The 19,450-nt window shown below is 44.4% G+C and overlaps 1 protein-coding gene across 11 annotated transcripts in view; it reads right to left on the reverse strand.

The window, feature by feature from the left end:
• Nucleotides 1-19,450, reverse strand: part of LOC124114595 (calmodulin-A-like) — a 208,107-nt gene that overhangs the window by 113,213 nt on the left and 75,444 nt on the right. Inside the window, exon 1 of one of the 11 annotated variants that reach the window (XM_046475246.2) lies at nucleotides 13,666-13,779. The exons of 5 other annotated variants lie outside the window; for them this stretch is intronic. In XM_046475246.2, coding sequence (XP_046331202.1) covers nucleotides 13,666-13,764 — 99 coding nt within the window. In that variant the 5' untranslated portion in view covers nucleotides 13,765-13,779. 5 more of the 11 variants (XM_048393183.1, XM_046475245.2, XM_048393188.1 and 2 more) reach the window with 5 other exon arrangements.

Below are 19,450 nucleotides of genomic sequence, written 5' to 3' on the forward strand. Positions count from 1 at the left end.
ATTGTACTGCCTGTTTTAACATACGTGAGTGGGTGAGTGAGTGAGTTGGGTTTAACGCCGCTTTTAACAGTATTCCAGTTATATCGCGGCGTGTCAGCTTAATGTGGGAGGAAAGCCCGAAGTGATGCAGGTCTCAGACGTTTACCACTTCGGTGAAACCCACGAGCATGGGTATGGTGCTGACAAACCTAGAAACATAATCGGGGCGAACCGGGATTCGAACCCACAATCATAGGTTTCTGGCTTGCCCAAGGGACGCAACTCTGCACAGCGGATGAGAGGGTGAGTGGATGAGTGAGTGGGTGATATGGTTGGGTTCAAAGGTTTCAGCATGATCTGTTTGTTTATTTGTTGTTTAACGCCACATTCAGCAATATTCAAGCGATATGACGGCGGTCTGTGAATAGTCGAATCACGGGTTTTCAGCATGAGCGTGACACCAGGTATTATGGGGTATGGTTGGCATGGTTCTCAGCATATCGTGCAGGTAATTTACCAACTTAACACTCATTTGAATGATTTCGTCTTGAACTCATTGAAAACACGTCAAATAAATCAGACAACAAACATCACTTAACGTTCAATAAAGTGCTGGGACACATTTCAATTTTCAACCGTATACACGTCTTTGTTGTTATCAGGATGCTTACGTGTATTAGAGAAACTGTTGGTTTGTTGTTTAACTCCGGACTCAGCAATATTCCAGCTGTATGGCGGCGGTCTGTAAATATTTGAGTCCGGACCAGACTCAAATGATTGACATGATAAGCATCGATCTATCCAAATGGGATACTATGACATGCACTACTCGCTGGCTTCCGCAAACATACATGACCTGGTTCTACCCGTGAAAACACTGCAGGTGATCCTGATATACCGATATATCAACTGAAGGCGACCCGTCACATACCCGAATACATCAACTGAAGGCGATCCGTCACATACCCGAATACATCGACTGAAGGCGATCCGTCAAACACCCGAATACATCGACTGAAGGCGATCCGTCACATACCCGAATACATCGACTGAAGGCGACCCGTCACATACCCGAATACATCAATTGAAGGCGACACGTCACATACCCGAATACATCAATTGAAGGCGATCCGTCACATACCCGAATACATCAATTGAAGGCGATCCGTCACATACCCGAATACATCAATTGAAGGCGATCCGTCACATACCCGAATACATCAATTGAAGGCGATCCGTCACATACCCGAATACATCGACTGAAGGCGATCCGTCACATACCCGAATACATCAGCTAAAGGCGATCTGTCACATACCCGAATACATCAACTGAAGGCGATCCGCCACATACCAGAATACATCAACTAAAGGCGACCCGTCACATACCCGAATACATCGACTGAAGGCGATCCGTCACATACCCGAATACATCAACTAAAGGCGATCCGTCACATACCCGAATACATCGACTGAAGGCGACCCGTCACATACTCGAATACATCAACTAAAGGCGACCCGTCACATACTCGAATACATCAACTAAAGGCGACCCGTCACATATCCGAATACATCAATTGAAGGCGATCCGCCACATACCCGAATACATCGGCTGAAGGCGATTCGTCACAAACCCGAATACATCAATTGAAGGCGATCCGCCACATTCCCGAATACATCAATTGAAGGCGATCCGTCACATACCCGAATACATCAACTAAAGGCGATCCGTCACATACTCGAATACATCAACTAAAGGCGATCCGTCACATACCCGAATACATCGACTGAAGGCGATCCGTCACATACCCGAATACATCAACTGAAGGCGATCCGTCACATACCCGAATACATCAACTAAAGGCGATCCGTCACATACCCGAATACATCAATTGAAGGCGACACGTCACATACCCGAATACATCAATTGAAGGCGACCCGTCACATACCCGAATACATCAATTGAAGGCGATCCGCCACATTCCCGAATACATCAACTAAACGCGACCCGTCACATCCCCGAATACATCAACTAAAGGCGATCCGTCACATACCCGAATACATCGACTGAAGGCGATCCGTCACATACCCGAATACATCAACTGAAGGCGATCCGTCACATACCCGAATACATCAACTGAAGGCGATCCGTCACATACCCGAATACATCAACTGAAGGCGATCCGTCACATACCCGAATACATCAACTGAAGGCGATCCGTCACATCCCCGAATACATCAACTAAAGGCGATCCGTCACATACCCGAATACATCGACTGAAGGCGATCCGTCACATATTGGAAAGGTACAGAGCGAGTTGCGGCACCTCATATAACTGGGCTACCAGTGCATCCTTGGTTTGCTATCATGTGTTGTGTTGTTTTTAACGCCGAACTCGGCAATATTCCATATATATGACGGAGGTCTGTAAATAATCGAGACCAGACGATCCAGTGATTGACACAATGAGCTTCGATTCACGCAATTGGGATACGGTGACATGCATCAACCAATTCAGCGAGCCTGACTATCCGATCCTGTCAATCGCCTCTCACGACAAGCATATATGAAATCTTACTGCAAGCTGAAGACCTATTCTAATCCTGGCCTACACGGGTCTATGAGTATTTGGTATTGTGTATTGATACAAGGGGTATTAGTCAAAATTAACAGGCGAGGTGAGGTAAGGTGAAATGGGACTTAAGGTCGCGTGGAAGATTATTGCACTTATATAGCGACGTGCATGCACGTGTGTGTGTGGCTGCTTGTACTAGTCCGGACTGATGCCGGTTTTACAGTGTTAACCCACTGAGATACGTACCATGCCGCAGTTTAACATGCATATCCCACTCAGACACAGTATACGGACTCCGAGCTGTCCAGTCCGTTTATCCCCGCAATGCCAAACGCCAGGCAGAGCAAACACAAGTACATCTTTAAACGTATTTTTGTATGACGCGTCCGGGGATCGAACCATCGACCTTTCGCCCACTCTATCCACTGCAGCACCGAGGCTGTGCAAGGTTAATCGGCTGACACCAGGTATGGCCACCAGTCATTTACTATGTTTACATGTAATCAATTTCACATTTGGAAGCAAAGAACACGGACAGAATTGTAAAGGAGGAATTTCCAGCACGATTCGTTAGTACACGGATTATCAGTTATATCATTTTACGAGGCACTTAATTTTATCCAGTGTTATCAGATGGCGAATTTACGTCACGAGCGTGTGACTCATCATCTAATAATCAACACTCTACTGCAACAGGTGCCACCGTTACAATTGCTGCACGCGCTGGCACGCCCGATATAGGTACATCGTGTTCGATCAACACAGTCATATGAAATTGCCCTTAGAAAGCGAATCGAATACATGGAACAGATTGTTCTGGTTGGATGAGGGATACGTGAATGGCACAGTTCTGATCGGGTTACTGGATGACACAGCTCAGGCTGGCAGAGTGAGTGAGTAAGTGAAGTAATAGTGCCACAGAGACGGTGAGAGAGCAGAAGAGACAGAATAGCTCCCAGTACGTGCCTACGCTCTGCATGTGCCTACGATCTGTATGTGCCTACGATCTGTATGCTTCCATTCTGGATCTGACCCTAGCCTATGCATTATGTATATGGTTCGGTCAATGTGTAAAATGTGATTCACTTTGGCAATATACAAAACGAATAAATATTTCTGTCATTTTACAAATTGTCCGAAAAAACGGACTTTATCTAACAGATTGACTGAAAATTATTAAGAAGCTTAAAGGGCTTATGCACATCAAATCACACTAATAATGCGAGGAGTAGAAGATAAAACAACTTCTAATAGTATCGATTAACTTTCGTTTTCTTTTAATCCTATCATGTTCAGTAACTGGGTGATGAAAATAATCATCAAAATGTTTGGAATTCGTCATCATTTAAGAATAATATTAAGAAATAAAAATAATCATCAAAATGTTTGGAATTCGTCATCATTATAAGAATAATATCAAGAAATGAAAATAATCATCAAAATGTTTCGAATTCGTCATCAAGAATAATGTTAAGAAATAATAATACGCGCCTACCTTCTGAACATGCATAAACTGTTACCAGCCTACCCTGAACATTTCTCCAATGTGTACACGCCTACGCTGTGTACAGGCCAACGCAGTTCTTCCTACACCGGTTCCTGCAGAAAATGTTCTGTGTTCTCTATCTATCTACACCAGGAATATGAGACAACAGAAGCAGGATGTCTGCATTCCCCACGAAGATAATGGCATAGCCAGTTTACCAGTTGTAGGTCTTAAAACGTAAAAACTAGAGTGACGTCAAAGTTTAGTTGCATATCATTTGAGTCACGAGTTACAAAAACTGTTTCTTTCTTACATCAAGAGCTTTAACAGATTGCAAGTGATATATACAGATTTCATTATCTCAAACGTGATTCGCCTGAATTTGCTGAGCCGGGGTATACGATCGGCTGTCGGTGTCTGTATCGGGTAATAATATGTACAACGAGGCTGGCAACTCTATGTGGCGGTGGCTTTTGTGTCAGATAGCACATTAATCACCGTCGTTCTGTACGGGCGTGAGATGCAGACGTCCCAGTAGCCGGGGCGAGTGTGAGAAGGCTCCGTGTTGGGTCGGTTGGCATCATATCAGAAAAGACAACACGGCGGTACAGGTGTCCGTAGTGTGGAGAGGGAGTCAGTTATACACCGCATTGTCTCATGCGAGAATCATTTGATATCAAATATAGACACGAGTCTATGTAAGTGGGTAAACAGTAGTAAGCAGTGTCTTGGGTGTAGAACGCATCGTTCACAAGCTGCTGTGTCAAAGAGATTAGTGATTAATTGTGACGTCGGTGTAGTAAGTGAGTATGGTTTTACGCCGTTTTTAGCAATATTCCAGCAATATCACGGCGGGAGACACCAGCAATGGACTTCACACTTTGTACCCATGTCGAGAATCGAACCCGGGTCTTCGGCGTGACTAGCAAACACTTTAACCACTAGGCTACCTAGCGTCGGTGTAAAACATAGTGATGTCAATGTAGCTGTACTTCCAAACAGATATTGATTGAGCTCACCCAAGCCATATCTCATAAGGAAGCCAGTTTGGTAGACTAACATCTAGTCTCTGAAATGAACATATCTTACCCATGTTTTTGCATTACTGGCATGGGCTGTATTGGATGTATTTGTATCAGGGTCAGTAAGACAGATAACCAGTTTGGGTCAAACCCGTGAGGTTGGGAATGAGGCTGAGTCAGGACTTGAATCTGAATGGAATCTCCGATTCCTCGGTTCCAACCGATGACCAATGGATTATGGCATGGCAAATGGACGCCCACTGGGCCCCATTGTCCCTTGTGGTGTCCGCTGAAGGGCCCGATGCCGTTCAGGTTCAGATTTAGAGTCAGCGGTTTGGGGGTTGACGCGGGGACAGGGGTGGGGTTTCGTTGAATGAGGTAGGGGGTAGAGTTGAGGTGGGGTGAGGGTGTATGTAGGGGACTAGGGGCGACGAGTGGATGTGGTCAACAGTAGGAGTCTACCTGCAAGACCGACACCGAGTTAATCATGTGTCTGCAAAAACACCTGTTTATGACAATAGGTTCATGACGATCACACTGAAGCTTAGAGGCATACCAGTAGAGACGCTCACTGATGCAAAAAAACGTGTACCCATGTCTATAACATCCACTATCCACTCTCCTCGCTTCAGAACCACCGCTGTTCAAAAAGACAAATGATCAAAGTGCTGATATCATGAAACGCATAACTGGTCACCCCATCTAGACAAATCTTCAAGGACGTCGCCATATTTAAATGACAACATGTCCACTCTGTTTCCGATCATTGAGATTCCTTTGCACAAACATTTTGCTGCGTTATCTATCATCAAAGTGATGTCGATATTCTTACCTGGCCTATTCTGTAGCTGTATCATAGATTCATGCACCTCTAAACAACGCTCCTGTGAATTACTACACCGCGCTGGGTTTCAAGGATAAATGTCTCTGACCTGCGTTAATTTAGGCTTCCCTTACTCATAGGCTGACCGCTGTTACATAATTGACTTTCAATGGGAACGAGCCCGTTCATGCGCGATGCCCATGCATAACATTGTGAGTATTGACTGTGCTCTAACCATTGCATACACTTCGCACTACGTTGCCAATGTAGATTGGGAAATCAGGGTTTAATAAATATCCACTGTTTATCATATCACACACACGGAATCCACATGCTTGTTTACACTTTGGCATTGTTTACAAACACAAAATGTACATTTACATTCGTCTTACCTGGCTCAGCAACGCGCTCATGTTGCAGGTGTGATATCCGATACTCAAGTGCTGACGTTCAGGTGTCTCTTCTAACGATGAAAAATTGTGTCCTACATTAAAAGTTACTGACTGACGAGGGAATGAATCTGGTGGAAGACTGCTGCCGTTTGTTATCATACAGGAAACCCGCGCGCGTTACTGAAGAAAACAGGCCAAGCGTGTCAAGATGCGAGTTGTCCCCCCTTCCTTCTCGTCACCTGCACCTCTCAACAATAACAGCGAGGTTCAAAGCAAATATCCGTGACGCTCCTACACCCTGTAGTTGTTCAACCATGTCAGGTTGCGGCAGCCGTTTGGGGCAAGTCAAGGTCGAAATTAAAAGGGGTGTCGGGTGAGTGAATGTCGGGTGGGTAAATATCGGGTGGGTGTCTCAGCAATCTTCCAGCTATACGACGGCGGTCTGTAAATAATCGAGTCTGGACCAGACAATCCAGTGATTGACATGATGAGCATCCATCCACGCAACCACGTTACGATGACATGCATCAACCAAGTCAACGAACCTGACCTACCGATCCCGATAGTCGCCTCTTACGACAAGCATTGTCGCGTTTTACGGCAAGCATGGGTTGCTGAAGACCTATTCTGACCCGGATTTTCACGGGTAGCATGTCCCTGTTGCGTCAATATAGCGCAATAAAAATAAGCCTATGATTATTATTATTAGTATTAGTAGTATAGTATAGAACAGATGCCCATCTATCAGTTCACATGACACCATAGGTGCCCGTTTATCAGTTCACATGACACCATATATATAGATGCCCGTCTATCAGTTCACATGTCACCTTAGATGCCTGTCTATCAGTTCACATGGCACTATAGATGCCCGTTTATCAGTCCACATGACACTATAGACGCCCGTTTATTAGTTCAGATGTCACTATAGATGCTCGTCTATCAGTTCACATGGCACTATAGATGCCCGTTTATCAGTCCACATGACACTATAGACGCCCGTTTATTAGTTCAGATGTCACTATAGATGCTCGTCTATCAGTTCACATGGCACTATAGATGCGCGTCTATCAGTTCACATGACACTATAGACGCCCGTTTATTAGTTCCCATGTCACTATAGATGACTGTTTATCAGTTCACATGTCACTATAGATGCCCGTTTATCAGTTTACATGGCACTATAGATGCCTGTTTATTAGTTCACATGACACTATAGACGCCCGTTTATTAGTTCCTATGTCACTATAGATGCCCGTCTATCAGTTCATATGTCACTATAGATGCCAGTTTATTAGTGCGCTGTAATACTTTAACTGCCTGTGTATCAGTTCGCTATAGCTGTCCGTGTATCAGTTCGCTATAGCTGTCCGTGTATCAGTTCGCTACAGCTGTCCATGTATCAGTTCGCTACAGCTGTCCGTGTATCAGTTCGCTATAGCTGTCCGTGTATCAGTTCGCTATAACTGTACGTGTATCAGTTCGCTACAGCTGTCCATGTATCAGTCCGCAATAGATGCCCGCCTAACAGTTCGCTGAAGCTTCATAGAGAATATCCCGGGATTGAAGCGTGTCATAATCAGCCTTCAAAACACAACCGCCAGGCACTCATGTTTATGCCATGATCCAGACTGACGATCGCAAAATTATTCTATTTGTACAACCGAATAATTCAACACAATATTGGTTAGATCTCTTACAACATTAATGCAGGGGGACTCCGAGAGAGGGCTATGCTAGCTATTGTTCGTCCCTGTATTAGTAGGCTCAGAGATAGAACTATGTTTTCCCTTTTCAATAAACATACTGAGCGAGTGCGTAACCCAAGCGATAGACTAAAGTGTCAGTAAAATGGGCACCCAGACTGCATTGTACAGCACGCCCCTGATCTGGATTGACGTCATAAGGCACCGTAAACAACATTCGAAGTTAACTCTTGACCAGAGAGCAATGAAAAACGTGCAATGTGAATGGCCCTGGCGTCGTGGCCACCCCACGGGTAGAACCGGGTGATTGACTAACGCTGAGTCAGCTGTCACAACATCAAGGTGAACTAGGCTAGCAACTCAACAGCCGGGTGGGATGGGGGATGATTGATGGGGTAGTTAATATATAATTTACTTACGTGAAGTCGCTAGTGAAGACGCTAGTTTGATGTATGTATGACATATATATATATATGAACCAATGCAATTGTCAAGGTTTTATGACCAAGGGCTATACATGCATTGCATGTTCATTCGTACATAACTTTAACATACCAGCGAATAGGCATTAACGTTGTAATTTAACATGTTCCCCATACCAGTGAATGTACATAACCAAATACCTGTGTTTACCATACAAGTGAATAGACATACATAGTTTCCTTCGTTTACCATACCAATGAATGGGCCTAAATAGTTTCCTATGTTTACCACCCCAGCGAATGGACCATGTGTTTACCCTATGTCCATGTGTTCACCCCATGTCCATGTGTTTACCTTATGTCCATGTGTTCACCCCATGTCCATGTGTTCCCCAAATGTCCATGTCATTACCCTTGTCCATGTGTTTACCTCATGTCCATGTGTTCACCCATGTGTTTACCTTATGTCCATGTGTTTACCCCATGTCAATGTGTTCACCCATGCCCATGAGTTTACCTTATGTCCATGTGTTTACCTTATGTCCATGTGTTCACCCCATGTCAATGTGTTCCCCCAATGTCCATGTGATTACCCCATATCCATGTGTTGACCCCATGTCCATCCTATGTCCATGTGTTTACCCCATGTCTATGTGTTCACCCCATGTCCATGTTTTTACCCCATGTCTATGTGTTCACCCCATGTCAATGTGTTTATCCCATGTCAATGTGTTCACCCATGTGTTTACCCTATGTCCATGTGTTCATCCCATGTCAATGTGTTTATCCCATGTCAATGTGTTCACCCATGTGTTAACCCTATGTCCATGTGTTCATCCCATGTCCATGTATTTATCCCATGTCCATGTGTTCACCCATGTGTTAACCCTATATCCATGTGTTCATCCCATGTCCATGTATTTATCCCATGCCAATGTGTTCACCCATGTGTTTACCCTATGTCCATGTGTTTACACAATGTCCATTTATTTACCCTATGTCCATGTGTTTACCCTATGTCCACGTGTTTATCCCATGTCAATGTGTTCACCCATGTGTTTACCCTATGTCCATGTGTTTACCCTATGTCCATGTGTTTACCCTATGTCCACGTGTTTATCCCATGTCAATGTGTTCACCCATGTGTTTACCCTATGTCCATGTGTTTATCCCATGCCAATGTGTTCACCCATGTGTTTACCCTATGTCCACGTGTTTATCCCATGTCAATGTGTTCACCCATGTGTTTACCCTATGTCCACGTGTTTATCCCATCTCAATGTGTTCACCCATGTGTTTACCCTATGTCCATGTGTTTATCCCATGCCAATGTGTTCACCCATGTGTTTACCCTATGTCCATGTGTTTATCCCATGCCAATGTGTTCATCCATGTGTTTACCCTATGTCCATGTGTTTATCCCATGCCAATGTGTTCACCAATGTGTTTACCCTATGTCCATGTGTTTATCCCATGTCAATGTGTTCACCCATGTGTTTACCCTATGTCCATGTGTTTACCCTATGTCCATGTGTTTACCCTATGTCCACGTGTTTATCCCATGTCAATGTGTTCATCCATGTGTTTACCCTATGTCCATGTGTTTATCCCATGCCAATGTGTTCACCCATGTGTTTACCCTATGTCCATGTGTTTACCCTATGTCCATGTGTTTATCCCATGTCAATGTGTTCACCCATGTGTTTACCCTATGTCCATGTGTTTATCCCATGCCAATGTGTTCACCCATGTGTTTACCCTATGTCCACGTGTTTATCCCATGTCAATGTGTTCACCCATGTGTTTACCCTATGTCCATGTGTTTACACAATGTCCATGTATTTATCCCATGTCAATGTGTTCACCCATGTGTTTACCCTATGTCCATGTGTTTATCCCATGCCAATGTGTTCACCCATGTGTTTACCCTATGTCCACGTGTTTATCCCATGTCAATGTGTTCACCCATGTGTTTACCCTATGTCCATGTGTTTATCCCATGTCAATGTGTTCACCCATGTGTTTACCCTATGTCCATGTGTTTATCCCATGTCAATGTGTTCACCCATGTGTTTACCCTATGTCCACGTGTTTATCCCATGTCAATGTGTTCACCCATGTGTTTACCCTATGTCCATGTGTTTATCCCATGCCAATGTGTTCACCCATGTTTACCCTATGTCCACGTGTTTACACAATGTCCATGTGTTTACTCTATTCGGAACATCTATCACTATTGGAAGAAATAAAATACTCGTCTTAGGAAACGCCTAGTAGAAAAACACGTTACATGCATACGTTGAAGTGACGTCATGGACCCAATTTCAAAGTATTCCTCGGACAGGTCATTGAATATAAGCGTAAGTTTATAGCGTAAATAACACCCGTGTCGACACATGAGTGAATGAATGCATATTGCAAGCAGTCGCACCAGCAATACCGCATCTACTTTGTATCCCACTTAGATATTGTCAAATACGATGCATTTCTCTGATCGAAGCAAGTGCCATGTACTTGACGCGTTGTGTGGATGACACCCACGATTTCCATTAGATGCGCATGGAATGAACACGCGCTGTATTTATTTCCACAAGGAAAGGTTTCATACGGATCGAATCTGAATGGACTCCGAGCTGACAGCGCATTGGAAAATGTCTCTTATTACTGGTAAACATACTATATATTCCACCACCGTGAAATTACCTGGTATACTGTTCTCCTGCAGATGCAATAATTTCGTTTTCTTTAACATTTGTGAAAACAGTTCACACTTGTGCATAAAGTAAAACATGACAGCAGATCGAAAACAGATGCAGTCTCCCTATGTCTCTAATGCCGAAACGTATTGCAAATTACCCAATGTTCCCGACGTAAATCAATCCGAATCAAATCACAGCACAGTAGAAAATACCATCGTACGAAAAATGACAGATGCGAAATAACAAGAAGAAAAAAAGAAATTGCTATATTCTACACCAAAATAAGTTAATTAATGTAATGGAAATCTCTGGCGTTACATAATGCATCGCTGCAGGCTGTCGGGGCTGCAACTACCGAGCTATAGGAATGCACTCACCAGCGATCAGTCTGCTCTCCTCGTACAGTCTGCAAGACCACGGACTATAAGCTCATTGCCGTGCTCTATTTGTCCAGTTTACGCCTCAGATACTGTGTCGATTCCAATCCTCTGTCGTGTGTGTGTGACGTCATCAGCGTGTGGAATAACACGCGGGACGGCAGAGTGTAACAGTTGCCGGCTAAGTTTAGTCCGCACGGTGTCACATGGCACAACCACGATGTGCTCAAGCTGCTCCCCTGTGTGTCGCGAGGTGTACAACGCTGGCCGGGAATCGCGCGGCTACTCGTACCTCTCAAGAGAACCGACCGAGTCAACCCAGGTGAAAATAAGCATTAGCATTTCAAGAGTAAAGCTGTTTGTTGAGCAAAGTGATAACACAAATGCGATTCCGTACATTTTCATGTGGGGCGTGTTTTTTTAGTATCAATTTTGGTAAATCTCCGAATACTGTTGAATTGCACAAATAACTGCAGTGAAAGCATGCACGACAAATACATGTAACGGTCATATTATGGCAGTTGGATAATGAGACAAATCTTCCTGTCAATCAGTCCTCGTTTACCTTCCGTTAGTTCATCTCTCGGGGTAGCCTAGTTATATCTACCCGTTGGACTGAACATTCAGGGTTCATAGTAGCTTTTAGGTATATCTTCCTATTACGCCGAACATTCAGGGTATGGAGTAGCCATGGCATAGTTCTCTACCCGTAAGGCTGAACTTTTAGGGTACGGGGTAGCCATATCATAGCTATCTACCCGTAAGGCTGAACATTCAGGGTACGGGGTAGCCATATCCTGGCTATCTACCCGTAAGGCTGAACATTCAGGGTATGGGGTAGCCATATCATGGCTATCTACCCGTAAGGCTGAACATTTAGGGTATGGGGTAGCCATGGTATAGCTATCTACCCGTAAGACTGAACATTGAGGGTATGGGGTAGCCATGGTATAGCTATCTACCCGTAAGACTGAACATTCAGGGTATGGGGTAGCCATGGTATAGCTATCGACCCGTAAGACTGAACATTCAGGGTACGGGGTAGCCATGGCATAGCTTTCTACCCGTAAAGTTGAACATTCAGGATATGGAGTAGTCATGGCATAGCTATCTACCCGTAAGGCTGAACATTCAGGGTACGGGGTAGCCATGTTATAGCTTTCTACCCGTAAGGTTGAACATTCAGGACATGGAGTAGCCATGGCATAGCTATCTACCCGTAAGGCTGAACATTCAGGGTACGGGGTAGCCATGTTATAGCTATCTACCCGTAAGTCTGAACATTCAGGGTACGGGGTAGCCATGGCATAGCTATCTACCCGTAAGGCTGAACATTCAGGGTACGGGGTAGCCATGGCATAGCTATCTACCCGTAAAGCTGAACATTCAGGGTATGGAGTAGCCATGGCATAGCTATCTACCGGTAAGGCTGGACATTCAAGGTACGGGGTAGCCATGGCATAGCTATCTACCCGTAAGGCTACAGTGCACAACACTGCCATATGCGAAAGTAAACATCTGCATATTACAAGGGAAAACATTGCCATATATATGGCGTAGCGTGGTCATATACACATAGGTATGTATAGGCACATACATGGGCATACATTGCCATATTCATATGTACATATATACTACTCAATGCCTGATAACCAGGGATAATCAGATATGTCATTCTATTAAGTATACTCTTGGCATATTATTAGCATCAGTATTGTTTAACATGGAAAGAAAAAATAAACCCATCAATACAGGATTATTATATGTGGGTTCCGTGACAGAATATGGTATAGGGCGGTCGGGTAGCCAAGTGGTAAAAGCATTCGCTCGTCACGCGGAAGACCCGGGTTCGATTCCCGACATGGGTACAATGTGGGAAGCCCATTTCTGGTGTCCCCCGCCGTGATATTGCTGGAATATTGCTAAAATCGGCGTAAAACCATACTCACCCACCATAATATGGTATAATTTCCAACTCGACATGCAATCCGACATTGCGCTGTTTATTTGGTAATACAACAGAATAAAACATGTCGCGTGAAATTCGTAATTCAAATTAGAAATAAGAAATAACGAATACTCCCCCAATTGGATTGGACTAAAACAACTACATAGGTACCTAAGATATGCGGTATGTGAGTTCATGTACTGTTACAGACATGTTTGAAAGGAACTAGTCCACATACCTGGCGTGTTGAGCATGATGCCGTTGGAGCAGGTGTATGAACGAGAGCTTTCCTTGCTTCGTCGATCAAATATGACGTCTGCCTCAGTGGAACTCGCATATATGGTTCACTTTACCAAACAGAGCATTGACACACATTCACCATGTCTACATATTAGAACTCCTGTACAATTAATAACTCGTAAAACACGAATTCCGTGACATTTAGCCTCAGTTAATATTATACACATCTGTTGATGTCGCGCAATGAAATCGGGTCACTCTCAAAGACGTCAAAACCACATACGTCAGAACAGCTTGACGGTATCACCTGCCGACCAGCCATGGCAATGTTCTGTACAGAGATATAGCAGATATGCAACATTTGTACATAAATGAAAAATCGATTTTAATTGTCTCTGTGATATGGAGCATGTGTAATCTGCTTTTATCATGTTATTGTATGGTAATAGTTGCTGAACATGTGCAAGTTGTATCCATTACTTTCCCATGCACTTCTGGTCGATGTATTGACGTATTTATACGTCGCTTCAAAGAATTGGGCGCAATGTGAGATCTACCGTTGGAAGAGATGTGACAATAGTTAGAGTGACCTCCCTTGTCTTGATGAGCTGCACTCTTGGGCGGAGGGAGACCTAAGTTGCCCAATTATTAAATTCAATGTATAATTATACTTCTTCCACATATGATATGTCACAACTCGGGTTATCACAGCTATAACTCGTTTTCTGCATATATAGTCCAGTATTCCAGTAACCATCTGATCTCTGAAGACTGGGTCTGAAGACAAACATATGGACTGGACACTAGGTATCGATAGAGCCCGAAATACCTTCAAAATCCTGGTTAAATCGATCTTTTCTATGGGTTGATGGGTGTATGTATATACAAACTAGCTGCATCAAGTCAGCTAAGAATAAATCGTGCAGTTTGTAACTGAAACAAATTCGGATTATTCGCTCTCAAAAAAATGTGCTTATGAATAAAAAAAATAAATTTCATAAGATATATAAATCTCACGCACGTGTGAAGCTTTCCCCACCTAATCATCACTTTGAGCTATTCAAACAGCTTTCCTAACGACTATAGGAGGAACGGTCGATATGCGAACAAATTAGACGCCAGTAATACAGCAGCCGATACGTAATTATCATCAGCTTGCAAGATCTGGGCGATAACAGACGGAGCCTGCCTCAGCCCTTACATTAGCAATGGCATTAAGCGACACCAGGCCAGCAGTAACATTAGACGACATACCAGGCCAGCAGTAACATTAGACGACATACCAGGCCAGCAGTAACATTAGACGACATACCAGGCCAGCAGTAACATTAGACGACATACCAGGCCAGCAGTAACATTAGACGACATACCAGGCCAGCAGTAACATTAGACGACATACCAGGCCAGCAGTAACATTAGACGACATACCAGGCCAGCAGTAACATTAGACGACATAGGGGATGTAGCAGTAACATTAGACGACATGGGGGATGTAGCAGTAACATTAGACGACATGGGGAATGTAGCAGTAACATTAGACGACATGGGGAATGTAGCAGTAACATTAGACGACATGGGGGATGTAGCAGTAACATTAGACGACATGGGAGATGTAGCAGTAACATTTAGACGACATGGGGGATGTAGCAGTAACATTAGACGACATGGGGGATGTAGCAGTAACATTAGACGACATGGGGGATGTAGCACTAACATTAGACGACATGGGGGATGTGGCATAACATTAGACGACATGGGGAATGTAGCAGTAACATTAGACGACATGGGGGATGTAGCAGTAACATTAGACGACATGGGGGATGTGGCAGTAACATTAGACGACATGGGGGATGTAGCAGTAACATTAGACGACATGGGGAATGTAGCAGTAACATTAGACGACATGGGGGATGTAGCAGTAACATTAGACGACATGGGGGATGTGGCAGTAACATTAGACGACATGGGGGATGTAGCAGTAACATTAGACGACATGGGGGATGTGGCAGTAACATTAGACGACATGGGGGATGTAGCAGTAACATTAGACGACATGGGGAATGTAGCAGTAACATTAGACGACATGGGGGATGTAGCAGTAACATTAGACGACATGGGGGATGTAGCAGTAACATAAGACGACATGGGGAATGTAGCAGTAACATTAGACGACATACCAGGCCAGCAGTAACATTAGACGACATGGGGGATGTGGCAGTAACATTAGACGACATGGGGGATGTAGCAGTAACATTAGACGACATACCAGGCCAGCAGTAACATTAGACGACATAGGGGATGTAGCAGTAACATTAGACGACATGGGGGATGTAGCAGTAACATTTAGACGACATGGGGGATGTAGCAGTAACATTAGACGACATGGGGGATGTAGCAGTAACATTAGACGACATACCAGGCCAGCAGTAACATAAGACGACATACCAGGCCAGCAGTAACATTAGACGACATGGGGAATGTAGCAGTAACATTAGACGACATGGGGAATGTAGCAGTAACATTAGACGACATGGGGAATGTAGCAGTAACATTAGACGACATGGGGGATGTAGCAGTAACATTAGACGACATGGGGGATGTAGCAGTAACATTAGACGACATGGGGAATGTAGCAGTAACATTAGACGACATACCAGGCCAGCAGTAACATTAGACGACATGGGGAATGTAGCAGTAACATTAGACGACATGGGGAATGTAGCAGTAACATTAGACGACATGGGGAATGTAGCAGTAACATTAGACGACATGGGGGATGTAGCAGTAACATTAGACGACATGGGGGATGTAGCAGTAACATTAGACGACATGGGGGATGTAGCAGTAACATTTAGACGACATGGGGGATGTAGCAGTAACATTAGACGACATATGGGATGTAGCACTAACATTAGACGACATGGGGAATGTAGCAGTAACATTAGACGACATGGGGGATGTGGCATAACATTAGACGACATGGGGGATGTAGCAGTAACATTAGACGACATGGGGGATGTAGCAGTAACATTAGACGACATGGGGGATGTAGCAGTAACATTAGACGACATGGGGAATGTAGCAGTAACATTAGACGACATGGGGGATGTAGCAGTAACATTAGACGACATGGGGGATGTAGCAGTAACATTAGACGACATGGGGGATGTGGCAGTAACATTAGACGACATGGGGGATGTAGCAGTAACATTAGACGACATGGGGAATGTAGCAGTAACATTAGACGACATGGGGGATGTAGCAGTAACATTTAGACGACATGGGGGATGTAGCAGTAACATTAGACGACATATGGGATGTGGCATAACATTAGACGACATGGGGAATGTAGCAGTAACATTAGACGACATGGGGGATGTAGCAGTTACATTAGACGACATGGGGGATGTAGCAGTAACATTAGACGACATGGGGGATGTGGCAGTAACATTAGACGACATGGGGGATGTGGCAGTAACATTAGACGACATGGGGGATGTAGCAGTAACATTAGACGACATACCAGGCCAGCAGTAACATTAGACGACATGGGGGATGTAGCAGTAACATTAGACGACATGGGGGATGTAGCAGTAACATTAGACGACATACCAGGCCAGCAGTAACATTAGACGACATGGGGGATGTGGCAGTAACATTAGACGACATGGGGGATGTAGCAGTAACATTAGACGACATGGGGAATGTAGCAGTAACATTAGACGACATGGGGGATGTAGCAGTAACATTAGACGACATGGGGGATGTAGCAGTAACATTAGACGACATGGGGGATGTGGCAGTAACATTAGACGACATGGGGGATGTAGCAGTAACATTAGACGACATGGGGAATGTAGCAGTAACATTAGACGACATGGGGGATGTAGCAGTAACATTTAGACGACATGGGGGATGTAGCAGTAACATTAGACGACATATGGGATGTGGCATAACATTAGACGACATGGGGAATGTAGCAGTAACATTAGACGACATGGGGGATGTAGCAGTTACATTAGACGACATGGGGGATGTAGCAGTAACATTAGACGACATGGGGGATGTGGCAGTAACATTAGACGACATGGGGGATGTAGCAGTAACATTAGACGACATACCAGGCCAGCAGTAACATTAGACGACATGGGGGATGTAGCAGTAACATTAGACGACATGGGGGATGTGGCAGTAACATTAGACGACATGGGGGATGTAGCAGTAACATTAGACGACATGGGGGATGTAGCACTAACATTAGACGACATGGGGGATGTAGCAGTAACATTAGACGACATGGGGAATGTAGCAGTAACATTAGACGACATACCAGGCCAGCAGTAACATTAGACGACATGGGGGATGTAGCAGTAACATTAGACGACATGGGGGATGTAGCAGTAACATTTAGACGACATGGGGGATGTAGCAGTAACATTAGACGACATATGGGATGTGGCATAACATTAGACGACATGGGGAATGTAGCAGTAACATTAGACGACATGGGGGATGTAGCAGTTACATTAGACGACATGGGGGATGTAGCAGTAACATTAGACGACATGGGGAATGTAGCAGTAACATTAGACGACATGGGGGATGTAGCAGTAACATTAGACGACATGGGGGATGTAGCAGTAACATTAGACGACATGGGGGATGTAGCAGTAACATTTAGACGACATGGGGGATGTAGCAGTAACATTAGACGACATATGGGATGTGGCATAACATTAGACGACATGGGGAATGTAGCAGTAACATTAGACGACATGGGGGATGTAGCAGTTACATTAGACGACATGGGGGATGTAGCAGTAACATTAGACGACATGGGGGATGTAGCAGTAACATTAGACGACATGGGGGATGTAGCAGTAACATTAGACGACATGGGGGATGTAGCAGTAACATTAGACGACATGGGGGATGTGGCAGTAACATTAGACGACATGGGGGATGTAGCAGTAACATTAGACGACATGGGGGATGTGGCAGTAACATTAGACGACATGGGGGATGTAGCAGTAACATTAGACGACATGGGGGATGTAGCAGTAACATTAGACGACATGGGGAATGTGGCAGTAACATTAGACGACATGGGGGATGTGGCAGTAACATTAGACGACATGGGGAATGTAGCAGTAACATTAGACGACATGGGGAATGTAGCAGTAACATTAGACGACATGGGGAATGTAGCAGTAACATTAGACGACATGGGGGATGTGGCAGTAACATTAGACGACATGGGGGATGTAGCAGTAACATTAGACGACATGGGGGATGTGGCAGTAACATTAGACGACATGGGGAATGTAGCATAACATTAGACGACATACCAGGCCAGCAGTAACATTAGACGACATGGGGGATGTAGCAGTAACATTAGACGACATGGGGAATGTAGCAGTAACATTAGACGACATGGGGGATGTAGCAGTAACATTAGACGACATGGGGAATGTAGCAGTAACATTAGACGACATGGGAGATGTAGCAGTAACATTAGACGACATGGGCGATGTAGCAGTAACATTAGACGACATGGGGGATGTAGCAGTAACATTAGACGACATGGGCGATGTAGCAGTAACATAAGACGACATGGGGGATGTAGCAGTAACATTAGACGACATGGGGGATGTGGCAGTAACATTAGACGACATGGGGAATGTAGCAGTAACATTAGACGACATGGGGGATGTGGCAGTAACATTAGACGACATGGGGGATGTAGCAGTAACATTAGACGACATGGGGAATGTAGCAGTAAC

This window comes from Haliotis rufescens, unplaced genomic scaffold (genome assembly GCF_023055435.1).
Source record: "Haliotis rufescens isolate VD_foot unplaced genomic scaffold, xgHalRufe1.0.p SCAF_1, whole genome shotgun sequence".
Taxonomy (NCBI): Eukaryota; Metazoa; Mollusca; class Gastropoda; order Lepetellida; family Haliotidae; genus Haliotis; species Haliotis rufescens.